This window comes from Salvelinus namaycush, chromosome 24 (genome assembly GCF_016432855.1).
Source record: "Salvelinus namaycush isolate Seneca chromosome 24, SaNama_1.0, whole genome shotgun sequence".
NCBI classification, from domain to species: domain Eukaryota; kingdom Metazoa; phylum Chordata; class Actinopteri; order Salmoniformes; family Salmonidae; genus Salvelinus; species Salvelinus namaycush.
In genome coordinates, this window is record NC_052330.1 from 22871939 (window position 1) to 22895600 (window position 23662).

The window sequence follows — 23662 nt, forward strand, 5'->3', positions numbered from 1 at the left end:
AAGAAAATGACAGGTTGGCTATAACCACCTTGGCAAGAAAATGACAGTGCTACCACCTTGCAAGAAATGACAGGTTGGCTATAACCACCTTGGCAAGAAAATGACAGGTTGGCTATAACCACCTTGGCAAGAAAATGACAGGTTGGCTATAACCACCTTGGCAAGAAAATGACAGGTTGGCTATAACCGCCTTGGCAAGAAAGTGACAGGTTGGCTATAACCACCTTGGCAAGAAAATGACAGGTTGGCTATAACCACCTTGGCAAGAAAATGACAGGTTGGCTATAACCGCCTTGGCACTCCCTGCTTTGCCTCTGGCACCTACTCCTCAGGCTAAAGCACAGGGCTAGCCACAGGCTATTGCTGATGTGTTTATGTAATGGAGGTGCTTCAGTGATTTACAACCTTGCTTGAGACCTGAAGACTTGCGTTAGCTACCTGAGCTGTGTAGGCTTTAGATCAGCGGGCTAACATGGTATTGTGGCATGAAGAAGTGATGAAGATGCCTGGGAATGATACCTCTGATGTCATCTTATCATCTTCTGTACTTCTTCACGTTGAAAATGCACTTAATACAGGTGTTCTCTGAGTGCGTTCTCTTAACAGGAAATATGACTCTTCCTCAGAACAAATACATTCCTGCCTCTTACCACAGCAATTCATAATACACAAAGTGTTGGGTTTCATCTAATACAGCACTACACTGAGGATCTCTACTGCAGATCAATACAGCCTCATTCAGCCACTGTATACAGGCACGGTTCAGATCAACAAGGACAGCTTGTGCCCAAGGTGTTGGAATGAAGGGATCTGTGGTAATTTCAAGAGCCTTTTGAGTTTTCCTCTGTCTAATACATTATTTTAGAATGCAGAAAACGACATCCTGTTGTTGTACCTTGCATTACCTAGTTAATCAATAAAGGACATTGTAATGAGGAAACTGTGTGCCAACTGTTCATGGACCAATTGAGTATTCATTTCATTCAATAAACCTTCATACTCTGTCGGTCCATGCATAAGTGGAACATAGCCTTAAGGGGCCCTTGGCTTAGAATATTTATCTGTTTTTATGCACACTATGTCAGGAGGTCTAGACCCTTTGGCACGGCAGGTAGTGCACTAACTACAGGGTCATAGTTCTAAGCCCTTCACTTCACCAGCTGTTACCCCACAATCACATTATTACAAATGAAATCATCTGAAAAACTAAATGCACACCCCAGAACACCAATTTAATCACAAAGTGCCTTACAAAACGCTGTCTTGAAATAGTGTCTCAACATCTGTAATTGAATGGAACATTATTGTCTCATCATTCACAACTAACGTCATCTTACAAACAACACACTGACAGACAGCTCATTCATTCATGTTTCTTTTATCAGACGGACAGATTCCATTCACTGTTTCCTGTCGAGGAACTGTGTGTAGGTGAAGGAATCGGCCCAGTCCCCTGTTCTGCTCTTCTTCTCCAGGAACAGGCCCATGCTGTCTCTGGGGGGGTCTGCGATGCTGCGGCTCCACAGCGGCTCTGATGTCCCCAGCAGCTCACGCACATGTGCAGAGATGGCCTACAGGGGGGTATAACACAGGGAGGAGGAGCTGAGTCAAACCATAGGCTACTAAAATATAAGTGTCACGTTCAGTAGGGTACGTTGTAGAACGTTTAGATAGAAATGTATTGCATTTTAGAATAGACATGCCCCTCTGAAATGTATACACTCTTAGAAAAAAAGGTGCTATCTAGAACCTAAAAGGGTTCTTCGGCTATCCCCATAGGAAAACCCGTTGAACAACCCTTTTTGGTTCCAGGTTCCACCCTTTCCACAGAGGGTTCTACCTGGAACCCAAAAGAGTTCTCCTGTGGGGACTGCCGAAGAACCCGTTTGGAATCTAAGAGTGTAGAGTGAGGAAGAAATGGCAGCTTTATTCATAGTATTTCTATCTGCAATAATCAGTTTGTTGCACACTCCTGATTACAGGGGTGTTCAGGGCTGATAACCCTAACTCCCACAAGCATTAATAATAGGCTATAAATGAGAGCATCACCATGCACATTATAAATATAAACCCTGGTCCAGTTTAGCTGCTATCACCTGGTGAGTTGGCCTCTGAAATATCAATTATTATCTGTGCTGCATCTGATTTTCTGCATTTGGCTGTGCATGATATAGCATGTTGTGCAGCCCATCATTAAAAATTAGCCTACAACTGAGATGGGAAGATTGTCCAATTCTTTCTTATTTGGGTTGGAACAATCCTGCACACATTCATGTTGGCGTTCCCAGTAAGTTTTAGTGCAGAGATTACTGGAGTCTAGCCTATTTCTACTTTCCATTCAGACTTTTTCATTCAAAAATAACTCTATCTAAATTAAAAGTAAGTCAAATAAAAGCTTAGAATTTGAAAGCTTTGTAGGACCATCTCCTTACCTTCATATCCTCAAAGTCTGTGATTCCTAATCTTGGCAGATAGCAGCAATTTACATAAATCAGCTTTTTACCTGTGATGAGGTTCTCAGTGAAACAGGCCTGGGGGGATAAAGACAGAGCTGTTGAATAAGTGTCTCTCTATCACCAAAGTAGCCTACGCCTAGACTGCTTCTGTCTAAGCCACATTATTATAAAGTTACTCTGATGTTAGGCTAGCTAAAATAAAACTGGAAAGTTACTTGTCATTGTGAAGAAATTAGTAACTAAGTCACTTAATTGTTAACTTAATATGTTTACTCACTGTATAATGTGGATATCCTAAGGATCTTATCCATTTTGCCACGTCCTGGCAACTCCAGTGAAGGAAGGCCATCTTGCCTGTGTGTCTGTTACCATAGAAACTGCCACCTGTCGGGAAAGGTGCTAATGTATCTATCTCATAAATATAACATGTTAGGTAAGCACTGAAATACTTTCAAATGTATCCTGATGTAACTTATTTATAGCAGTAAAACTCAGACCAAGGTCAATATAAAAAGTGTTTGTCACATTATAAATAGTGGAATCCGAAATAAGTAAAAGTAATTTCAAGTGACTAATTGAATATGCTCTATTCTATTTATATTCTACGATATTCAATAATATTCTAATGTATTCTACCATGTTTGAAAGAAGACACTTGTTCTCACGCCTTCGTTCGATAATGAAAAAAATGGTGTAAATTAGAATGATGGACTCTACTTGGGATCAATGAAAGACATGTAACAGAGCACTCATTTTCGTGTCAGCGTCGACTGGTCGCAATCATTAAAGGCCAGCCAATGCGCTTCATACCTTTGGGGGAGTTTTTTCGTTTTCGCCTACTGATTGGTTCTTTCCCAAGCTATTGTCCCGCCCAGATTGGGTCCTATTCACGGGAATCATGCATGCCAATTTCACAGATTGTTAAAGCATCTGCTGCGCTCGTCAATGTGGCCCAACGTTGCTGTCTCAGTGAAAGAGCAGATAAACATTTCAGCGTTTGCTCTTTCTACGTCCTCAGCCAGTTTGACGCCATGATTGTGTGACTGTTAGTCTGCTAACCTTTTCTAGTGTCTAGAGGTGTCTGTATTTTGGGTCTGACCAGCTGGGGAGTGCGTACTTTTGGGCTAAAAGCAATCACAGTTGCTTCAACCATGGCAGGGATACTAGCAAGGTCGTTATGGAGCAAAAAGGTAAACCACATACCTCGTGCAGCTTTTCTAAATGCATTGTTTGAAGCTTGAGTGGCTGACTAGCTATCTTGCTAGAATGGCACGTTAGCTAGCTCGCTAGTTGGTGCCACACTTTTCGATGTCGAAACATACACTTATAATTATTTCCCCCCTTGGCATTGCAACATATAGCTATTTTCTGTAGCATGCAATTGGGCAAGTTAACGTTAGCTCTCGAGTTCAACTAGCTAGCTACAATGCCACATAGTTAGCTTAGCTAGTCGTCTTGCAGAAAGTTAGGCTTTTGGATCTTAGCCAATGGAAACTAAACATTGAAAAGTGATCCTTATGTGTTCTATATCGTGGAGCTCTGCTCCTAGTGGTTTACCCCGCTGCATAGGCAGCGAATAGCCTGAAAAATTATGTACACACCTGCAGCCAATAATAACGGCCATCTTTAAATCGGGCGACCCTGCTGACGTGAGTAACTACAGGCCCATTAGTATACTACCTGTGGTGTCAAAGGTTGTTGAAAAGTGTGTAGCAGAACAACTGATTGCCCACCTCAACAACAGCCCCTTCACATTACACTCCATGCAGTTTGGCTTCAGAGCGAAACACTCCACAGAAACGGCCAACTGCTTTCTTCTGGAAAATGTGAAGTCCAAGATGGACAAAGGGGGCGTTGTTGGGGCTGTGTTTCTGGACCTAAGGAAGGCTTTTGATACTGTTAACCATGAGATTCTCATCACAAAATTGTCCAAGTTCAACTTTTCCCCCGATGCCTTGAGATGGATGAAATCATACCTTGAAGGCAGAACTCAGTGTGTCAGAGTGAGCAATGAGCTGTCGCCCACTCTTAGCTATGATGTGGGCGTGCCCCAAGGGTCAATACTGGGGCCCCTCCTGTTCAGCCTGTACATTAATGATCTGCCTTCTGTCTGTACATTAATGATCTGCCTTCTGTCTGTACTGGGTCTGAAGTTCAAATGTATGCAGATGATACAGTGATATATGTGCATGCAAAGAGCAAACAACAAGCTGCACAAGAACTCACTACTGTAATGGTCCAGGTTACAAAGTGGCTCAGTGACTCATGTTTGCTTCTCAATGTGAAAAAAAACTGTTTGCATGTTCTTCACAAAGAGGGCAACAGATGCTACTGAGCCAGATGTCTTCGTGTCAGGGGAGAAGCTCCAGGTGGTATCAGATTAAGTACCCTGGCATCATACTTGATTCCAACCTCTCTTTTAAAAATCATGTGAAAAAGGTAATTCAGATAACCAAATTCAACCTAGCTAATTTCCGATTTATACGAAATTGTTTGATTACAGAGGTAGCAAAACTGTACTTCAAATCTATGATACTCCCCCACTTAGCATACTGCTTGACTAGTTGGGCCCAAGCTTGCTGTACAACATTAAAACCTATTCAGTCTGTCTACAAACAGGCTCTCAAAGTGCTTGATAGGAAGCCAAATAGCCATCATCACTGTTACATCCTCAGAAAGCATGAGCTCCTGAGTTGGGAAAATCTTGTGCAATACACCGACGCATGTCTTGTATTCAAGATCCAAAATGGCCTGGCTCCCCCTCCACACAGTATTTTTGTTAAACAGAAAACCCAAACATATGGCAGCAGATCTACAAGGTCTGCCATGAGAGGTGACTGTATAGTTCCCTTAAGGAAAAGCACCTTTCTCTGTGAGAGCTTCCCATGTCTGGAATACACCGTCATCAGACACACATAACTGCACCACATATCACACTTTCACAAAATGCATGAAGACATGGCTAAAGGTCAATCAGATTTGTGAACATAATCCCTAGCTGTGTATTGCCGCTTTCTATGTTGTCTGTTGTCTGTAGCTTGTGAGGTGTGGAAACACTTTGTTGCTTTTATGAATTTTGTCTTGCTGCTTTTTGTCCTATGTTGCTCTGGCTGTATGCTATGTCTTGCTTGTCCTATGTTGCTCTGCATGTGAACACTGCTCAATGATTGTCTATATTGTAATTGTTTTTAATAACCTGCCCAGGGACTGTGGTTGAAAATTAGCCGGCTGGCTTAAACCGGCACTTTTACTGAAACGTTGATTCATGTGCACTGTCCCTGTAAAATTTAAATAAATAAAAAACTCAATAGGAGCACAGGTGACCCAATCAGCCTCCCATTATCTTCAGCGACAGGACTGGACTGAAGACGCCTAGAGAGAAGACTCAGGACAAACCCGCTGTCAATTTCCTAGTCTCCACGTTGTCCTTCATGAGCATGCCTTTTCCACCCCAAAAGCTCTTTTAAGAGCTCAGTGTCGCTGCGCCACTATGGCGGCTACGGACCCACACGACTTATGTTTCATGTGTTTGGGTTTGCAGCACGCTAGGGGCGGCCACACAGATCCCCGGACTGCCATAGCTGCACCCTCCTTTCTTTAAAGGAGAGAAAGAAAGGAGAGGGAACAGCGGTGGGCATTTTTCAAGGGAGATCTCCCTCTGGAAGATGCTACGTCTGTGCTAGCCTCAGATTCTGAGGCATCATATGACGACGGTGTCTCCGGAGATGACGAGGACGTTGGGAAGTGTCTGGGTTTTTCTCCGGAAAAACCCTGTCTACTGACCAAAGCTGAAATGACCCCCCCCTCCCTAGGGAGAGCGAGGGGAATTTCTCATCCTTGGGCGAGGAAGAGACAGGCTCTGAATTTTCAGCAGCCGCCTCCTATGCAACGCCCTCTCTGCACTCTGACTTTACAGGGCTCATTGAGCGGGCCGCGAGCCGTCTGGAGATTACACTGCCCCCCTCCATTCCCTCCGTTCTGGAAGTGGATATGATGGTGGGCGGCCCTTACTCTAGACAAAGACTGGTGGCTGTGCCTTCGGCACTGGCCATGCCCTCTCTCACTAAATATGTGTAGGGTGCATGGGAGTTGCCTTTAATGGCCAGAGCACTGGCGAAGGCGTACACCCCGTTCACCAAAGTGGACGGGAAATGGCCTCAGGAGATCCCTAGGCTCGAGGACGCCCTAGCCGCGTACCTCGCCCCAGGTTCGAGCTCCTGGCCGTCGTCCAGGAAACCCACACTACCTACGACTAAGGACCGACTCACAGCACAGCTGGTAGAGAAGTCATTCATTCTAGGTGTACAGGCAATAGCAGCAGCTAATAATGTTGCCCTCCTGGGAGCCTCTATCCTGTCTCACCACGGGTAGGACTGAGCTGTCGGGAGAGGAGATGGAGGAAGCGTTGAAGATTTCCGGTGCCATCCTCCATCTCACATAGGCGTTGGCTCTATGTGCGGGGAGGTCCATGGCCACTTCGGTGGTCGTGGAGCGACTCTTCTGACTGTCTTTGACGGCTATGAAGGAGACTGACAAAGCCGCCCTAATGAAAGCTCCCATCTCTGACAGTGGTCTCTTCGGAGCAGCCTTCAAAGATGCGACGGTGCGTTTCGGGAAGCTTGAGGAGGATAAAAAGCAGCTGTCTAGACACCTGCCATTAGCAGGAGGGTCTCGAGCAACTTCAAAGGAATCCCCTCGCTCCACCGTCTCCAGTAGTCCTGGGTCTACTGCCAGACAGAGAGCCCGTCGAGCGGCAGCACCTGGTGTAGTCAGAAGAGGCAGTCAGAAGAGACGATGATGGGACGAGTGGGAGAGGGCAGGAGAGCGCGCAGCACTTCAGGTGACAACGCCCACTGTTCATCCCCCAACAGGGTTGGAGGAGCCAATGTGTCCTTTGTTAATAAAGAATGTGTTCCCTCTGACTTTGTCACAAGATAACCTATTTTCCATAACAAGAAGGAACCTGAGCGGTCTCAATTTATCTCTCTCTCTTCCTCTCACCACTGTGTGTAGCACAGCCCACTACAAGTACGTAGCTGAGCACACACAGGAGGACGTTGTGAGTGGGAATGACATGAGGGAAGCGAGACGGACACTCTTAATAAGCCGTCATGCTATACCTCATACAAAACCCTACACACTCTCAGGAGTGAGGTGGCTAGGGGTTTAAAGAACAGTCTGCGTACACAGCCCCATGTTGGGCCGATGACGCAATCGCTGTTGGGAGACGGCACATTAACTCAGGCAGGCGTCCCAGTTAGTGTAGCTCAGACCCATCCTGCGTTCACAGAGGGCTGGAACCACAAGGTTACGAGTATAACCAAAGGGTCGGCGCCCCCGTTTCTCACAGAATGCGTCAATATTTCCTCCCCCTTTCGTGCGGGGCCCACCCTGGGCTGTCCCACCACTTCAGTGTCGAGGGACAGCGACGGCTTGGGCCATAGAGGAATACAGGTCCTTCCTACGGCTTCGTGCTCTCCCGCTCTCAGAGCATTACTCGGAGTGGCAGCGAAGCTGCACCCTCTCCTCCTGGCTAAGTCGTGCGCTGGAGAAGGGTTATGCCATCTAATTCCACCGAACTCCTCCCCCGTTTTCGGGCGTGGTGGAGACGGTGATGGAGACGCCAGAGAAAGTAGCCGCTCTTGTGAAAGAGATTACAGAACTTTTGGCGAAGGAGGCGGTCACCGTAGTTCCCCAAGAGAAAAGGAACAGCGGGCTATACTCACCCTACTTCCTAGTGCCAAAGAAGATGGGGGGAATGAGGCCAATATTGGATTTACGCACTCTCAACGAGAGCGTAGCCAAATGGCCCTTTTGAATGCTTATGACAACGTCTGCTCTAATGTGTCCTCCCGGGTGGCGCAGTGGTCTAGGGCACTGCATCGCAGTGCTAGCTGCGCCACCAGAGTCTCTGGGTTCGCGCCCAGGCTGGGCTGGGTTCGCGCCCAGGCTCTGTCGCAGCCGGCCGCAACCGGGAGGTCCGTGGGGCGACGCACAATTGGCATAGCGTCGTCCGGGGTTAGGGAGGGTTTGGCCGGTAGGGATATCCTTGTCTCAGTATGTAAAATGTAATAAAATGTATGCACTCTACTGTAAGTCGCTCTGGATAAGAGCGTCTGCTAAATGACGTAAATGTAAATGTATCCACAACAAAGACTTTTGTATAAGCATAGACCTAAAGGATGCATACTTTCATGTGCCGGTGCATCCGCGTCACAGGAAGTTTCTGCGTTTCACCTTCCAAGGGGTGGCGTACGATAATGCCGTTCGGGTACGCCCTGGCACCTCGCAACTTTTCCAAATGCGCGGAGGCAGCATTGGAACCGTTGCTTCGTCAAGGGCTAAGGCTACTAGCCTACCTAGACGACCTACTGGTTCTTGCCCCGCCAGCAGAGCTGGCGATCATACACACGACACAGACAGTGATTCATCTCACACGTTTGGTGTTCGCTGTGAATTTGGAAAAGAGCACGCCTTGGCCCAGTCATCGGATTGTCTACCTGGGCTTATAGCTAGACACTGGCTATGAAGGCTCGAATGTCAGATCCTCGGCGGGCTGCCTTGTTGCTAGCCCTACGAAGGTTTTATCCGAATCACATGGTGACGGCGCATTCCGTCATGACACTCATGTCGTCTGCCCACTCCGTGGTTCATCTGGGACTTCTGCACATGCACAGAATACAGCAAGGGTTTGCCCAACTATGACTGGACCCAGTGAGGCACCGTCATCGTTTTGTTTTTTTTGGTAGTTCCCCTCTCGCTCAGAGCGGACCTGAACTGTTGGAGAGACGTGCGTCCTGACGCAAGGGGTCCCAATAGGCAGTGTCCTCCTACATTCCAATGTTTTACAGACGCTTGTCTGACTGGATGGGAGGGACATGTCAGGCTCTGGCGGTAGGTGTGTGACCTCCCTCGGAACACCACATCAGCCTCCTGGAGTTGGAGACAGTTCTACTGGTTCTGACCCACTTTGTCTACCCTACGGGGTCAGGACGTGCTGCTCTGGTCGGACAACCAAACCACAGTAGCCTACATATATCGGCAAGGAGGAGTCTCCTGCACTCCACCGGCTGGCGGAGGAATTGTGGCTGTGGGCTCACGAGCACCTTCGCTCGTTGACAGCAACACACATTCCAGGCTATCAGAACGTCGGTGCAGACCTCATGTCTCGAGGCGGTCCCCAAGACGACAAGTGGCAGCTGCACCTCGACATTGTTCTCCAAATATGGGAATGGTTTGGGGTGGACCTGTTCCGAGGTGGAGCTGTTCGCGTCACGTGTTAACACGCAGTGTCCCCTATGGTTTTCCCTACGAGCCCAGGATGAACCGCCACTAGGGATAGACGCTTTTGCGCACCAGTGGCCAGATGTTCTCCTGTATGCATTGCCACCGCTGTCCTGCGTTCTCCCATTGCTAGCCCGCATGAGAACAGGAGGGCTGTCAATCATATTGATAGCCCCCGATCGCCCAGGGACTCCGTGGTATGCGGAGATGACTCAAATGTTGATTGTGCCATCATGGCCAATTCCACATCAAGAGGACGCGATGTCTCAGGTGGCAGGCATGATAGAGCAATTGCGTAGAGCGCATTGGGTTATCTGATTCAGTAATCAGAACGATACAGGGCTCGCGTGCCAGTTCCACATCCAGGACGTATGCCAGGAGATGGAACGTGTTTCCACAATGGTGTGCCAAAGAGAATGTGGACCCCTTGTGCTGTCAGGTTGAGAGCGTGCTCTCATTCCTACAGTTCATGTTTGACAAGCAGCGCTCACCCGCCACCATTAAGGTATTCGCGGCAGCAATTTCAGCATTTCATGAGGGGTTTGGCAGAGTCACCGTCTTCAGCCACCCTCTAGTGAAATGGTTTCTATTGGGAACGCGGCGGCTTAGGCCAGCGGTTAGAGCCATGCTGCCCCAGTGGGATTTAACTTTGGTACTCAAGGCGCTCTGCGACATGCCGTTCGAGCCATTGAATCAAATCTCCCTCAAGATGTTGTCTCTGAAAATGTTCTCTCTTGACTACAGCCAAGCGTGTCAGTGATTTGTGTGCTCTTTCGATGAGACCCGACTGCCTTGCCATCAATGGCGACTTGAGCAGAGTGGTGTTATGTCCTAACCCGGCATTTATGTAGAAGGTTATTAAGAGCTCATATAAGTCACAGACCGTTGAGCTATGGGCTTTCTCCCTCCGCCCCCGCCTCCCCATGCGAAGCGGAGAGAGGAGAGGCTTCATTGCTTGTGCCCGGTGCGCGCCTTGGCGTGCTATACGTGCAGCGCACGGCAATGATTAGGTCATCCCCTCAGCTGTTTGTGTGTCACGGTGCTAGTACAGTTGGTGGACCACTTTCAAAACAGCTGCGGTCTCATTGGCTTTGCGAAGGAATTGAGACGGCTTATGAGGCGGCAGAACGGCCACTGCCTCATGGCGTCAGAGCCCACTCCACTCGTGGAGTAGCGGCGCCTGCGGCCCTTTTCAGAGGAACAGGGGTAGAGGATATTTGTGCAGCGGCGTCTTGATCGTCATGTCTCCTTTTGTCCGATTCTACCTGTTTAGACTAGAGGTCGACCGATTATGATTTTTCAATGCCGATACCGATTATTGGAGGACAAAAAAGCCGATACCGATTAATCGGACGATCTTTATAAAAAAAAAAAAATGTTTTTATATATATATATATATATATATATATATATATATATATATATCATACACATACACACATTTTTATAATAATGACAATTGCAACAATACTGAATGAACAATGAACACTTTTATTTTAACTTAATATAATACATAAATACGCACACAGCTCTGAAGTGACAATGATACTGAAGAGTCTGCTTAGGAGACAAATATTCTCAACTGTTTGAATAAAAATAGAGTTTAAGTTACCTGTGATGAATGTTGAAAACAAAAACCTTAATTTCTATATGCAGGAAATCCTATTTTAATAATGGGCAGGGTAAGAATTGACAACCAAAGTGCGAGTCATAATTCCCATGACACCTAGCAAAATCTGAAAAGCGGTTCCTTCATTTATTGCATAGGATATTTTTAGATTCACTTAAAATAAGGTCTGTGTTTCCTGTAGGCTTACATCACCGTGCCAATTTTATAACTGTGTAGATATCCATAGGACAAGGTAACTCTGATCAATATTGGCTAAATATAAGCGAAGATTAAAAAAATTGTAGAGTGGATTTATGAAAATATGTTGACAAACGTTACCTTATCCTAGTGAGATTTACACGGGTATCAAAACGTCGAGGCGGTTTAAGCCTGCACGAAACAGACCTTATTTGAAGTAGATCAAGACATTCTCTATGGAAGACATGAACGGTAAAATAACGAAGGAACCCCTTTCAAATTCAGCCGCAAGTTATTACAGGAATTATAATGCGTCGACTATTTCTCTCTAAACCATATACCTTTGACTAATCCGGAAACTATCACCTCGAAAACAAAACGTTTATTCCGTTCCGTATTTTATCTAACGGGTGGCAGAATTACGTAAAATTCTGGCAAATTAGTTCGCAAAGAGCCAGGCGGCCCAAACTGTTGCATATACCCTGACTCTGCATGCAGTGAACGCAAGAGAAATGACACAATTTCACCTGGTTAATATTGCCTGCTAACCTGGATTTCTATTAGCTAAATATGCAGGTTTAAAAATATATACTTGTGTATTGATTTTAAGAAAGGCATTGATGTTTATGGTTAAGTACACATTGGAGCAATGACAGTCATTGATTGATTGTTTTTTTATAAGATAAGTTTAATGCTAGCTAGCAACTTACCTTAGCTTACTGCATTCACCAACAGGCAGGCTCCTCGTGGAGTGCAATGTAATCAGGTGTTAGAGCATTGGACTAGTTAACTGTAAGGTTGCAAGATTGGATCCCCCGAGCTGACAAGGTTAAAAATCTGTCGTTCTGCCTCGTTCCTAGGCCGTCATTGAAAATAAGAATGTGTTGTTAACTGACTTGCCCAGTTAAATAAAGATTATTAAATAAAGGTGTAAAAAAAATAAAAAAATCGGCGCCCAAAAATAACGATTTCCGATTGTTATGAAAACTTGAAATCGGCCCCGATTAATCGGCCATTCCAATTAATCGGTCGACCTCTAGTTTAGACATGTCGTCTAACTCTCCAGCTCGTTCTGTACTCAGTGTGGCTGAAGGGAGAATTTGAGTTAAGAAAAGATGGAGGACTATTGGGCAGGGTTCCCATTAGGTCCGCTCTCTTAGTTGTCAGAGAGTAAGACACGTGCCACATGACCTTTGTTTGACACTGTCAGTACAGCAGAGAATGTCTAGACTGCCCACCAGTGTATCACTGTATAGGGGCGGAGTGATGAGGGAAATAGTGCTGTAACTGGTGTTACTTTACTATTAGACCGGTCACTGGAATTGATGGAACATTGAGGTGTCATGTATCTGCTGAGGCAGAGTAGTTGGCCCATATTCTATTATCTGCCCACGAATCATTGGCTTTGCCTATAGATTGAGTGTGGCGGGTTACACTGAGGAATCGGTGAGTAGGTCTTCTAAATCGGTTCAGTCTGTACTCAGCTTTGCTGATGAGAAGGCTAGAATTAAGACAAAAAAGGCAGGATCAATGGACATGGTTTCCATCAGGTCCGCTTTCTCCTATTAGAATGACTACATGACATTCCTCCTGGCTGGGATGGCACAGTAGAGTCATGTTTTTTTTGTCCTGCCCACAAGTCTATGACTGTGTTTGGGCGGATGGATTAGGGATATAGTTCCTGTAACAGGTGTTACAGTACTATTTGACCAATTTTGAATGCCGACAAAGTTTTGAGTTCATCTATCTGCTTTTACAGATTTCTATGGCTCATATTCTGCTTTCTCTGCCCACTAGTCATTGGCGGTGCCTCTGAACTGAGTAGTGCGGATTAGACCGAGGACGCAGTACATTGTGACACAGTCTGTTTTCACAGTGTGTTACAGTGTTGCGGGATTTGGTTGCAGCCATTACTGGACCAGACCTTTTCATAAAGTTTGGGAAGTGTTCGGTTCGGCAGGGAATATATTTTGGAGCGTTGCGCTCCACCTTAAACCACTAGGAGTCCTATGGGGCGGAGCTCCACGATATAGAACGATAGTTACCGGAGTAGTAACTCCAGTTCTATGAGTGGAGCGGAGTCCCATAGGACTTAAGGCCCTGCCGACCCCCAGTCTCGCTGAAGATCATTTTTCGGGAGGCTGATTGAGGGGAAGCGTCCCCTTATATAGGGACACCTATACTCCTATTGGCTGCAGATGTGTGCATAATTTTTTCTCTCCGGCTATTTGCTGCCTAGGCAGTGTGGAAAACTACTAGGAGCAGAGCTCCCCTATGGGGCTCCGCTCCACTCATACTGTAAAACTGGAGTTACAACTCCGATAACTATCGTTTTCTCTCGTTTACAGGCACCCCTTCAGATGGGTCGCATGTGTTATTCATCATCCGTGGTGAGTTAACATCATGCAATCATAACTACATTTATGAGTGTTTGTAACTACAGAAGACTTGTATATTAGAATACATGCTCATACAATCTAGACATGTGCAGATATGATGATTTGATATGGTGGATGACCGCATTGTCCCCCTGTGCTTTTGCAACCTTGCAGCCCACCACCAAGTTGTTCATTGACGGCAAGTTTGTTGAGTCAAACACCTCAGAATGGCTGGACATTCACAACCCTGTAAGTATTTCTACATTAACACACACACATCACAACGGGAGTTCATGCAAACACTAAAAAGCAATGTGTAAACCGGTCGGGAGCTGGAGATGAAGAACTCTTTAGGGTGTCATTTAATATGTATGATTTGGAAAGTGAAGAAATGGGAGCCTATTCTTCGTAGCCAGTTCAATTGAACCTTGACATGTTTATGCACTCACATTCACTAACTCAGGCCTGGGGGGCCTGTCTGCATCTACTTCATGTAAACTTGTCATTGTCTTGCTCCAGGAAGTATTCACACCCTCTTTACTTTTTCCACATTTTGTGTTACAAAGTGGAATTAAAATTGATTTAATTGTTGTCAATGATCTATGCAAAATAGTCTCAAAAAGTAAGGGACAAATTCAAACATTTGTTAAAAAAATAAATACAACACTAATCTTGATTAGATAAGTATTCAGCCCATGAATCAATACGTTACAATCACATTTGGCAGCAACTATAGCAGTGAGTCTTTCTGGGTAAGTCTCTAAAAGCTTTCCACACCTGGATTGTGCAGATTTTGCCCAATATTCTTACAATTTTTTTTCAAGCTCTGGCAAATTGGTGGTTGATCATTGCTAGCAGATTTAAGACAACTGTAACTTGGCCACTCAGGAACATTCACTGTCTTCTTGGTCCACAACTTCAGTGTAGAATTGGCCTTGTGTTTTAGGACAGTGGTTCCCAAATTTTTATAGTCCCATACCCCTTCAAACATTCAAGCTCCAGCTGCGTACCCCCTCTAGCACCAGGGTCAGCGCACTCTCAAATGTTGTTTTTTGCCATCATTGTAAGCCTGCCCCACACCAACACTATACATTTATTAAACATAAGAATGAGTGTGAGTTTTTGTCACAACCCAGCTCGTGGGAAGTGACAAAGAAGGACCAGGGCACAAATGATAATAATCAATAATTTTGCTTTTTATTTAACTATCTTACATACAGTTGAAGTCGGAAGTTTACATACACTTAGGTTGAAGTCATTAAAACTCGTTTTTCAACCACTCCACAAATTTCTTGTAAACAAACTATAGTTTTGGCAAGTCGGTTAGGACATCTAACATCTATCTATTTCACCAGCCTCGTTGGCGGGTGGTCAGGGATCCACATTGCAAGCATTTCACTCGCAATTGTGAATACAAATAGTCAAGTGTGATCACATTTCTAGTAAAATAAATGCTGCAGTAGCTGTTCAAAGAATTGATGCTGTTTTTGTTTCATAGCTATTAATCGCAGTCAAAGCACTACGAATGAATAATGCTTCCCGTGCGGAGGTGAAGAGCTTAGTGAAAGATTCATTATTAGAAGCGCTGCGCACAGGCGTAAAAGTTGGTCTAATTTACTTGAAACTAAAGTCTACTGAAGTGAGACTTTGTCCTTGTGTTTCTTGGCTATTTACATTTTGTTCACAAGCTAGGTTGTTTTTCTATTTGAGTTTCAACTGCTAGGGAAGAGAAGACAATGGTTCTAGTCAGACTCAATCTCACATGCACAAACATGACTCTAGTCGTGCTATTACAGTCACCTCCGCCCTTAAAGGGGCAGGTGAACGTTTTTGTATCTGATACTGTAATTTGGTTAAAAGACTCAGGTCACAAAAAATGTATCTAAACAATATACCACATTAGTTAGTTACTTACTAGTAATGCATGTATTGTTTTAGAAACATTACAAAGCATGTTCATCTTTGTAAAAAAAAATATTCTGCCTGGTAAAAATGTGTGCCTGGTAGATTTTTACATCTACCCGCCACAGTGGCTGGTGAACCAAAAAGTAAATTTTATGACCTGTCTGTCACTGTTTTAAAGTCACAATTGGCCTCATGGTGAAATCCTTGAGCGGTTTCTTTCCTCTTTGGCAACTGAGTTAGGAAGGACACCTGTATCTTTGTAGTGACTGGGTTTATTGATACGCCATCCAAAGTGCAATTAATAACTTCACCATGCTCAAAGGGATATTCAATGTTAGCTTATTTTACCAATAGTTGCCCTTCTTTGCGAGGCATTAGAAACCCTCCCTGGTCTTTGGTTGAATCTGTGCTTGAAATTCACTGCTTGACTGAGGGACCTTACAATGTATGTGTGGGATACAGAGATGAGGTAGCCATTAAAAAATTGTTACACTATTATTGCACACAGTGAGTCCATGCAACTTGTGACTTGTTAAGCATATTTTTACTCCTGAACTTATTTAAGCTTGCCATAACAAAGGGGTTGAATACTTATTGACTCAAGACAATCCAGCTTTTAATTTAAAGTTTGTCAACATTTCCAACCAAATTCACATAGAAATGTTAGTTATAAATCTGTCATTCTCATTGAAAGCAAGTCTAAGAAGCGGTAGATCTGTTCTATGTGCGCTATTTCTATGCTTCCCGTTAAGATTCATTTTTGCGTCTTTTACTTTCGGTTTTGTACACCAGTTTCAAACAACTGAAAATACAATATTTTTGGTTACCGAAATATATTTTCCATAAAAAGGCAAGTGGCTAAAAAAGCCAAGGCAATAGCATGGTGGTAGAGCATGGCATAAAAGGCAAATTCTCCTGAGTCTAAACATTATATAGTCATTCTGAATTACGTATACATGCATCATTACAGATTTTGGTTGTTTTATAAACCTGTAAAACTTTCAATTGAACAGTGAGACATCTGATACTTTGGGTACAGAGTGAAAATTCAGCAGTTTAGTAAGTTCAAGATTAGATTGTCAGTTCCTGAGTCATATAGATTGAAAACACTTGTATACATTTTACTTCAGACCGTTTTTAAGTTGTGGAGGCAATTAAGCAGGCAAATCATATGATTATAACCAAACATTTGAGGATGTGGTGGTTGCCGATCTTGTTCGTCATCAGGCTTGCCCTGACAAATAGAACATTTTGAAATGCTATCGGACTCTATTCTACATGTCATGACACTTATCCCTGTACACAGTTCATTTTTATCTCAAGTTTCTTAAAAGTTACACCTTTCTGGACAGGCCCCAGATGTAGTTGGTCTCTGTTCACAATGACCTGGTCATCTCTTGTCCCTCTTCTCTCCCTACTTCAGGCTACTAATGAGGTGGTGAGTCGTGTGCCCAAAGCCACCCACACGGAGATGCTGGCTGCAGTAGACTCCTGCTCCAGGGCCTATGCCTCCTGGTCCGAGACTTCCATCCTCACCCGCCAGCAGATCTTCCTCCGATACCAGCAGCTCATCAAGGAAAACATTGTAAGGAAAGCCCCTGGTCTGAAATCGGGCCTGCATACATGTTTCTTAACAATAACCAGGTCCTAAAACATTAATGTTTACAGAAAGAGCTGGCCAGGCTGATCACCCTGGAGCAAGGCAAGACTCTAGCCGACGCGGAGGGAGACGTCTTCAGAGGACTGCGTGAGTAGACAGTCCCCTTAAGTTGGCATGGGAAACGGGAGAAAATGTTTAATTGAAACGGGGAGATGGCTACTACAAGAACTTGTCCAATAAATGCTTATTTTAGTCTTCTCTAGTCTGTATCAGAGTCTCTGTATCTCTGATCTCTGTATCTCTGATCTCTGTCTCGGAGTCTCTGTCTCGGAGTCTCTGTCTCGGAGTCTCTGTCTCGGAGTCTCTGTCTCGGAGTCTCTGTATCTCTGATCTCTGTATCGGAGTCTCTGCATCTCTGTATCGGAGTCTCTGTCTCGGAGTCTCTGTATCTCTGATCTCTGTATCGGAGTCTCTGTATCTCTGATCTCTGTATCGGAGTCTCTGTATCTCTGATCTCTGTATCTCTGATCTCTGTATCTCGGAGTCTCTGTCTCGGAGTCTCTGTCTCGGAGTCTCTGTATCGGAGTCTGTATCTCTGATCTCTGTATCGGAGTCTCTGCATCTCTGTATCGGAGTCTCTGTATCGGAGTCTCTGATCTCTGTATCTCTGATCTCTGTATCGGAATCTGTATCTCTGATCTCTGTATCGGAATCTCTGTATCTCTGATCTCTGTATCAGAGTCTCTGTATCTCTGATCTCTGTATCGGAGTCTCTGTATCGGAGTCTCTTGATCTCTGATCTCTTGATCTCCTTTAGCAACACACGTATTTGACCCTCTGCCTACCCTCTTTCACCCCTACTCTGATCTCTACCTCCACATGTACTGTTTGACCTTCAGCTCACTGGCTTTTCTCACGTGTCTCTGCTCCTCTCTGCCCCCTAGAGGTGGCAGAGCACGCCTGCAGCATCACCTCCCTGATGCTGGGGGAGACCCTGCCCTCCATCACCAAAGACATGGATACCTACACCTACCGCCTGCCCATCGGGGTGTGTGCCGGCATCGCCCCCTTCAACTTTCCTGCCATGATTCCTCTGTGGATGTTCCCCATTGGCATGGTGTGTGGCAACACCTACCTGATGAAGCCCTCCGAGCGTGTCCCAGGGTGCACCATGCTGCTGGCCAAGCTGCTGCAGGATGCAGGGTTGCCCGACGGGACCCTGAACATCATCCATGGACAGCACGCTGGTGAGACGGGGTTGTGTGTGTGCTTAGTCTTTATAAAACATGCTATTGAAGTGTGTGTCCTGTTTCCCAGGATGCAATGAAGCAGGCTATGCTGATCATGTGTGTTAGTGCTGCATCTACAAGACCATTCAGACTACTGATATACCTCAAGCATTATGTTAAACGTTTTGCATAATGTGTGTAGGTAATGTATTTAAGTGCTTTAGGGGAAAGGAGTCCATATAAGAAAGGTTGTTTGTTTCATTTCCAAGGTGATTACACCATCCCATCTTGTGCCCTTACAGTGCCATGTAATGATGATGGGATGATGCTGATGAGTGAAATTAGATGACTTTTGACCTCTTTCTGTAGCTGTGAACTTCATTTGTGACCACCCAGCCATCAAGGCCATCAGCTTTGTGGGCTCCAACCAGGCAGGAGAGTACATCTACGAGAGAGGATCCAAGAACGGCAAGAGAGTGCAGTCCAACATGGTAAATATGATGACCAGCAACCGTTCTATGAATGGGGTCAATTGGGGATTAAATCATTGAAGAATCCCTTACGCATTTAAGAAACATGTCTGCCTTAAAAGTGCAAAATGCTGAAATCGCTCCGCCATTTCCCGGTTGAAAAAAATGGAATAATTCACATATTTTGTTTGTGACAAAACAAGTTTGTAGACAATCATTGTAGCATCTAAACCACTGTGAAATATATTTTCAATAACCAAAAATATTGTATTTTCAATTGTTTGTAGTGTTCAAAACCGAAAGACGCAAATAACGAAACTTCAGAATGCAAAACATAGAAATAGCGCACATAGAAGATTTACCACTAAACCTGCTTTCAATTAGAATGACAGATCTATAACTCGCTTTTCTATGTGAATTTGGTTGGGTCGCCCAAAAAGTTACATAGCAGCTTTTAAATAGTTTACTGTGGCCTTAACCATACTGCAAGATGAATAGTTCTATCAAGACTGAGACAATAGATGGCTGTCGATCCTTGAGTTTTTCTTGAGATACTTATTGCATAGGTCTACTGTATGTCTTTGCACGTTCCTAAAATGTATTGCAGTAAATGTAACAACCCATGTGTTCTGGCTTGTAGGGAGCTAAGAACCACGGTGTGGTGATGCCTGACGCCAACAAGGAGAACACTCTGAACCAGCTGGTGGGCGCGGCCTTCGGCGCAGCAGGACAGCGTTGTATGGCTCTCTCAACTGCCATTCTGGTAGGCGAAGCTCGTGATTGGCTCCCAGAGCTGGTGGAGCGCTCCAAAGCCCTGCGTGTCAATGCAGGTACCTCACCCTTTTACCTAAAAGACTCACTAACCCCGGTGTGAATTTAAGACTTGCTAGTGTTTTTCCCCCATTTGAAACAGTACATCCAATAGGACCACTAGCTCCAGTCCACATACCGTATCATGCAACATTGCTCAGAATTGGAATGTCCATCATATGAATTCTAATTCCATGTTTTCTTCCTTTGTGTGGGTGTATCTAGGTGACCAGCCAGGTGCTGACGTGGGTCCACTGATCTCCCCTGAGGCCAGGGCCCGTGTTGAGATGTTGATCCAGAGTGGCGTGGACGAGGGAGCTACGTTATTGCTGGATGGACGCAATGTCCACGTCAAAGGATACGAGAATGGAAACTTCGTAGGACCCACTATCATCGGCAACGTAACGGTAAGGGGGGCGGGGTCTATGAATTTTGGTCAGCTGAGTGATTGACTTTCAGTAGCTGAGCTAAAGCCAAGGTTTCCTCATCTACAAGTAATCCGGCTACATTATTACATTACATCATGTAACTTTTAGTGAACCACCGCACCTCTATACTTAAGCAATAGGGGTGTGATATATGGCCAATATAGCACGGCTAAGTGCTGTTCTCATCCAAGGCACAACGCGGAGTGCCTGGATACAGCCCTTAGCAGTGGTATATTAGCTATATACCACAAACCCCCGAGGTGCCTTATTGCTATTATAAACTGGTTACCAACGTAATTAGAACAGAAAAAATGTATGTTTTGTCATACCTGTGGTACACGGTCTGATATGCCACAGCTTTCAGCCAATCAGCATTGGAAGGCTAAAACCACCAAGTTTATATTTGGGTTTACATCACTGGAGTATCTCACAACAACGCTGAACCTTGGTACAGTGGGAATGACACTTTCACATAAAGGAGATTAACGTTCAAACTTCTGACATGCCTGTAGTAGCTCTGTAACTCACTGTTATAGTAGATAAGAGTATTTAACCCTTATCCTGCAGTACTAGCTAACCAAAGCCCCTCTTGTGGGCAGAGGTTGGAACCAAATGATTTATTTTGCAACTGTTCTGTTCCGAGCAGAATCCCTATTTTATTTTGTTCCGACCAGCATAATAAAGTTCTGAACCGGTTCGAACCCCAGAAAAGTAATAGTTAATTTACGTGTATATATATATTTTTTAATCTGGTGAAATCCACTAATTAGCAGATATAGAGCAGCTTACTATGGAACCGGTAAGCTCGTTGTTTGATGGACAGATAAGTGCAGGCGTGAAATGCAACTGAAATTTTACCGGTAGGGAGAGCGAGAGGGGTGGACATGGAGGGGGCATGCTTGAAGCGCTGGGCATCATGTCATGAATTGGAAAGTGTTTAGGCTATTACTAGCACTGAAATATATTTATATTACACTAGACATTAGGAATATTTTTGGAACAATAAATAACATTATTAACCGGTTCTCAAGATTTGAAAATAATGGTTCTGTTCTGGAATACTAGAGATCCATTTCCTTTCCTCAATGTTCTTCTTGTTTTTGGTTCGGTTCCCTGAAACAGTTCCAACCCCTGCTTGTAGGTTAATGTCTGGCTGGAGTTAAGAGGCCTGACTTGACCAGCGACGTCTGCCTGCTATATGGAGATCTTGGCTGATAAACAATTAGTCACATTGATGGTTGTGTAATCTTGTCTATATGGAGGGAAGATAACACAGTGCCTTTGTCAACCTGACTGCAACTTTCCACTTTTTCTCACGTTCACTATCCTTGAGGTTTTCGGGTGTGAATCTTCAGCTCATACAGTTCTGTGTATCCCCTTCCACAAGTCATACCACTTCACTTATTATATTGGATCTTTCCTTTCAAAGCTGATTTGCCTTCAACTCATTTGGAAGGCCTGCAATAATAATACATGATAGTCCACCCAATCTCTATTCTTGACATAATATCCTGTAGAACACTGACAGGGAGCTTAATCTCCTGCTTTCCCACTCCTCCTCCCCCTCCCCTCCCCAGCCAGCGATGAAGTGCTACACGGAGGAGATCTTTGGGCCGGTGCTGGTGGTTCTGGAGGCTGACACTCTGGACGATGCCATCTCCCTGGTCAACAACAACCAGTATGGCAACGGAACCGCCATCTTCACTACCAACGGCGCTACCGCCCGCAAGTACACACACGAGGTGGATGTCGGACAGGTGAGCCATAGTTCAACGTTCAGAGAATTCCGGTAGGTGCTTAGGAAAGTAAGACCTGTGTGATTTGATGTCAAGCATTGCAAGTAGTTTCCCATTGATCATTGGATGACTTCATTTCCTGATAAATTGGTGATTCATAGCTTGTGGTTACTCAGTGGGGGTTTAATCTGCTTTTAATGGGATTTAAGATTCTGAGGGACAACCATCTATTGTTCACAGAACTATTTTGCAACAATGCACAAGGCTTCTTCATGGATCCTGTAATTTCTCTGTCGACATTTATCTCCTTGATTCATAATGTGATCTGTATGTCTGTCAGATTGGAGTGAACGTGCCCATCCCCGTCCCCCTGCCCATGTTCTCCTTTACCGGCTCCAGGGGTTCCTTCAGGGGGGACACCAACTTCTACGGAAAACAGGTTAGCTCAACACCGGAAATGACCAGCACAAGCCCACAATTTTTTCTCACCCACCGATTTTATCATACGATCATATTGATCCTACGTTTTTGTTTCAGACAACTATATATGAGGTGGAATTTTCTGTGGTTGACTGTCTCCTCTCCTGTGTTGTCGCTACAGGGCATTCAGTTCTACACTCAGATCAAGACGGTGACTTCACAGTGGAAGGCTGAGGACGCCACGACTAAGGCTGCAGCAGTTACCATGCCAACCATGCGCTAAACGGAATGTACGCTTGTAAATGTGGTGTTCTCTCCCTGGCACAACGTTCTACTGACTGACATTCACAAGGGGTTAGCAGCCAAGGGGTATGGATAACTGATACGACTTTATTGCAGTCCTGGAATATGTTTTATACAGAGTGTACTATGTGAGCAAAGTTTATATATTGGAGTTTGACCCTGTTAATGAAAGTAATGTTTCTTATAGGGTGGTGTCAGATTAGATCTGAAATGTACTGTTACTATAGCCTCAAACCCTTCTGTTTAAACATTAGACATATGCTGCTCCTGGGAGTTCCATGAGAACGATGGACTAGATGGAATGCAAAGGGTGAGAGAAGGCCTCTGTTGCCCATAGGCAAAGATCTAGGATCAGTACTCCCCTCGCATCCTAACTATAACCATTAGGAGGGGAACAGCGGTACACTGACTGTAGATAAGCATCTAGAAGTGGCTTCACCCCAGTCCCACAGCCATCATGGTCATTAGTGTCCCCAACCTGTGGAACAGAGACACTGTCAAAGTGTTAGTATTTGTGAGTGCATTCGAAAAATCTAATTTGTAAAGTTAGTGAGCGGTGTTCCTGTTTTACATGGAATAAAGATATCCATTGAATACTGTTGCTAAGTATACTACTTCCTATGCCTCATCACTGAGCTCTATATAACTAGACATTGTATTTTTGACATTTCTCTCTCAAGCATGAATATTGAACATGAATATGGCAACGTTCAGGATGAATCAAACCACTATTTTTAATTCATCAATATATTTAGTGTGTAAAGCGTCTCCAAACACTTTCATAACCCTAAAATGTGCCTAAATAATCTACAAGATCAGAGTACTTTTCAATCTAC

General features: G+C 44.7%; 2 protein-coding genes across 3 annotated transcripts; one reads left to right on the top strand and one right to left on the bottom strand.

The window, feature by feature from the left end:
• Positions 1-1211: 1211 nt before the first annotated feature.
• LOC120019091 (sterile alpha motif domain-containing protein 15-like) lies at positions 1212-4223 on the bottom strand. Of its 2 annotated transcripts, none has more exons than XM_038962341.1 (4): positions 4190-4223; positions 2734-2840; positions 2433-2531; positions 1212-1571 (listed from the first exon to the last, which is right to left on the bottom strand). In XM_038962341.1, exons 2-4 carry the CDS (start codon positions 2803-2805, stop codon positions 1401-1403), a joined length of 342 nt encoding a protein of 113 aa, XP_038818269.1. In that variant the 5' UTR covers positions 2806-2840; positions 4190-4223; the 3' UTR covers positions 1212-1400. The 2 variants fall into 2 exon arrangements, with proteins under 2 accessions (XP_038818269.1, XP_038818270.1); XM_038962342.1 differs by lacking the exon at positions 4190-4223 and adding an exon at positions 4058-4091.
• Positions 3382-23427, top strand: LOC120019090 (methylmalonate-semialdehyde dehydrogenase [acylating], mitochondrial-like). The gene is made up of 12 exons (XM_038962340.1): positions 3382-3646; positions 13896-13937; positions 14100-14174; positions 17254-17415; positions 17499-17577; positions 18375-18677; positions 19029-19150; positions 19770-19959; positions 20165-20346; positions 21945-22124; positions 22444-22542; positions 22705-23427. The coding sequence occupies exons 1-12, from the start codon at positions 3608-3610 to the stop codon at positions 22804-22806; spliced, it is 1575 nt and encodes a 524-aa protein (XP_038818268.1). The 5' UTR covers positions 3382-3607; the 3' UTR covers positions 22807-23427.
• The last annotated feature ends 235 nt before the right edge of the window (positions 23428-23662 follow it).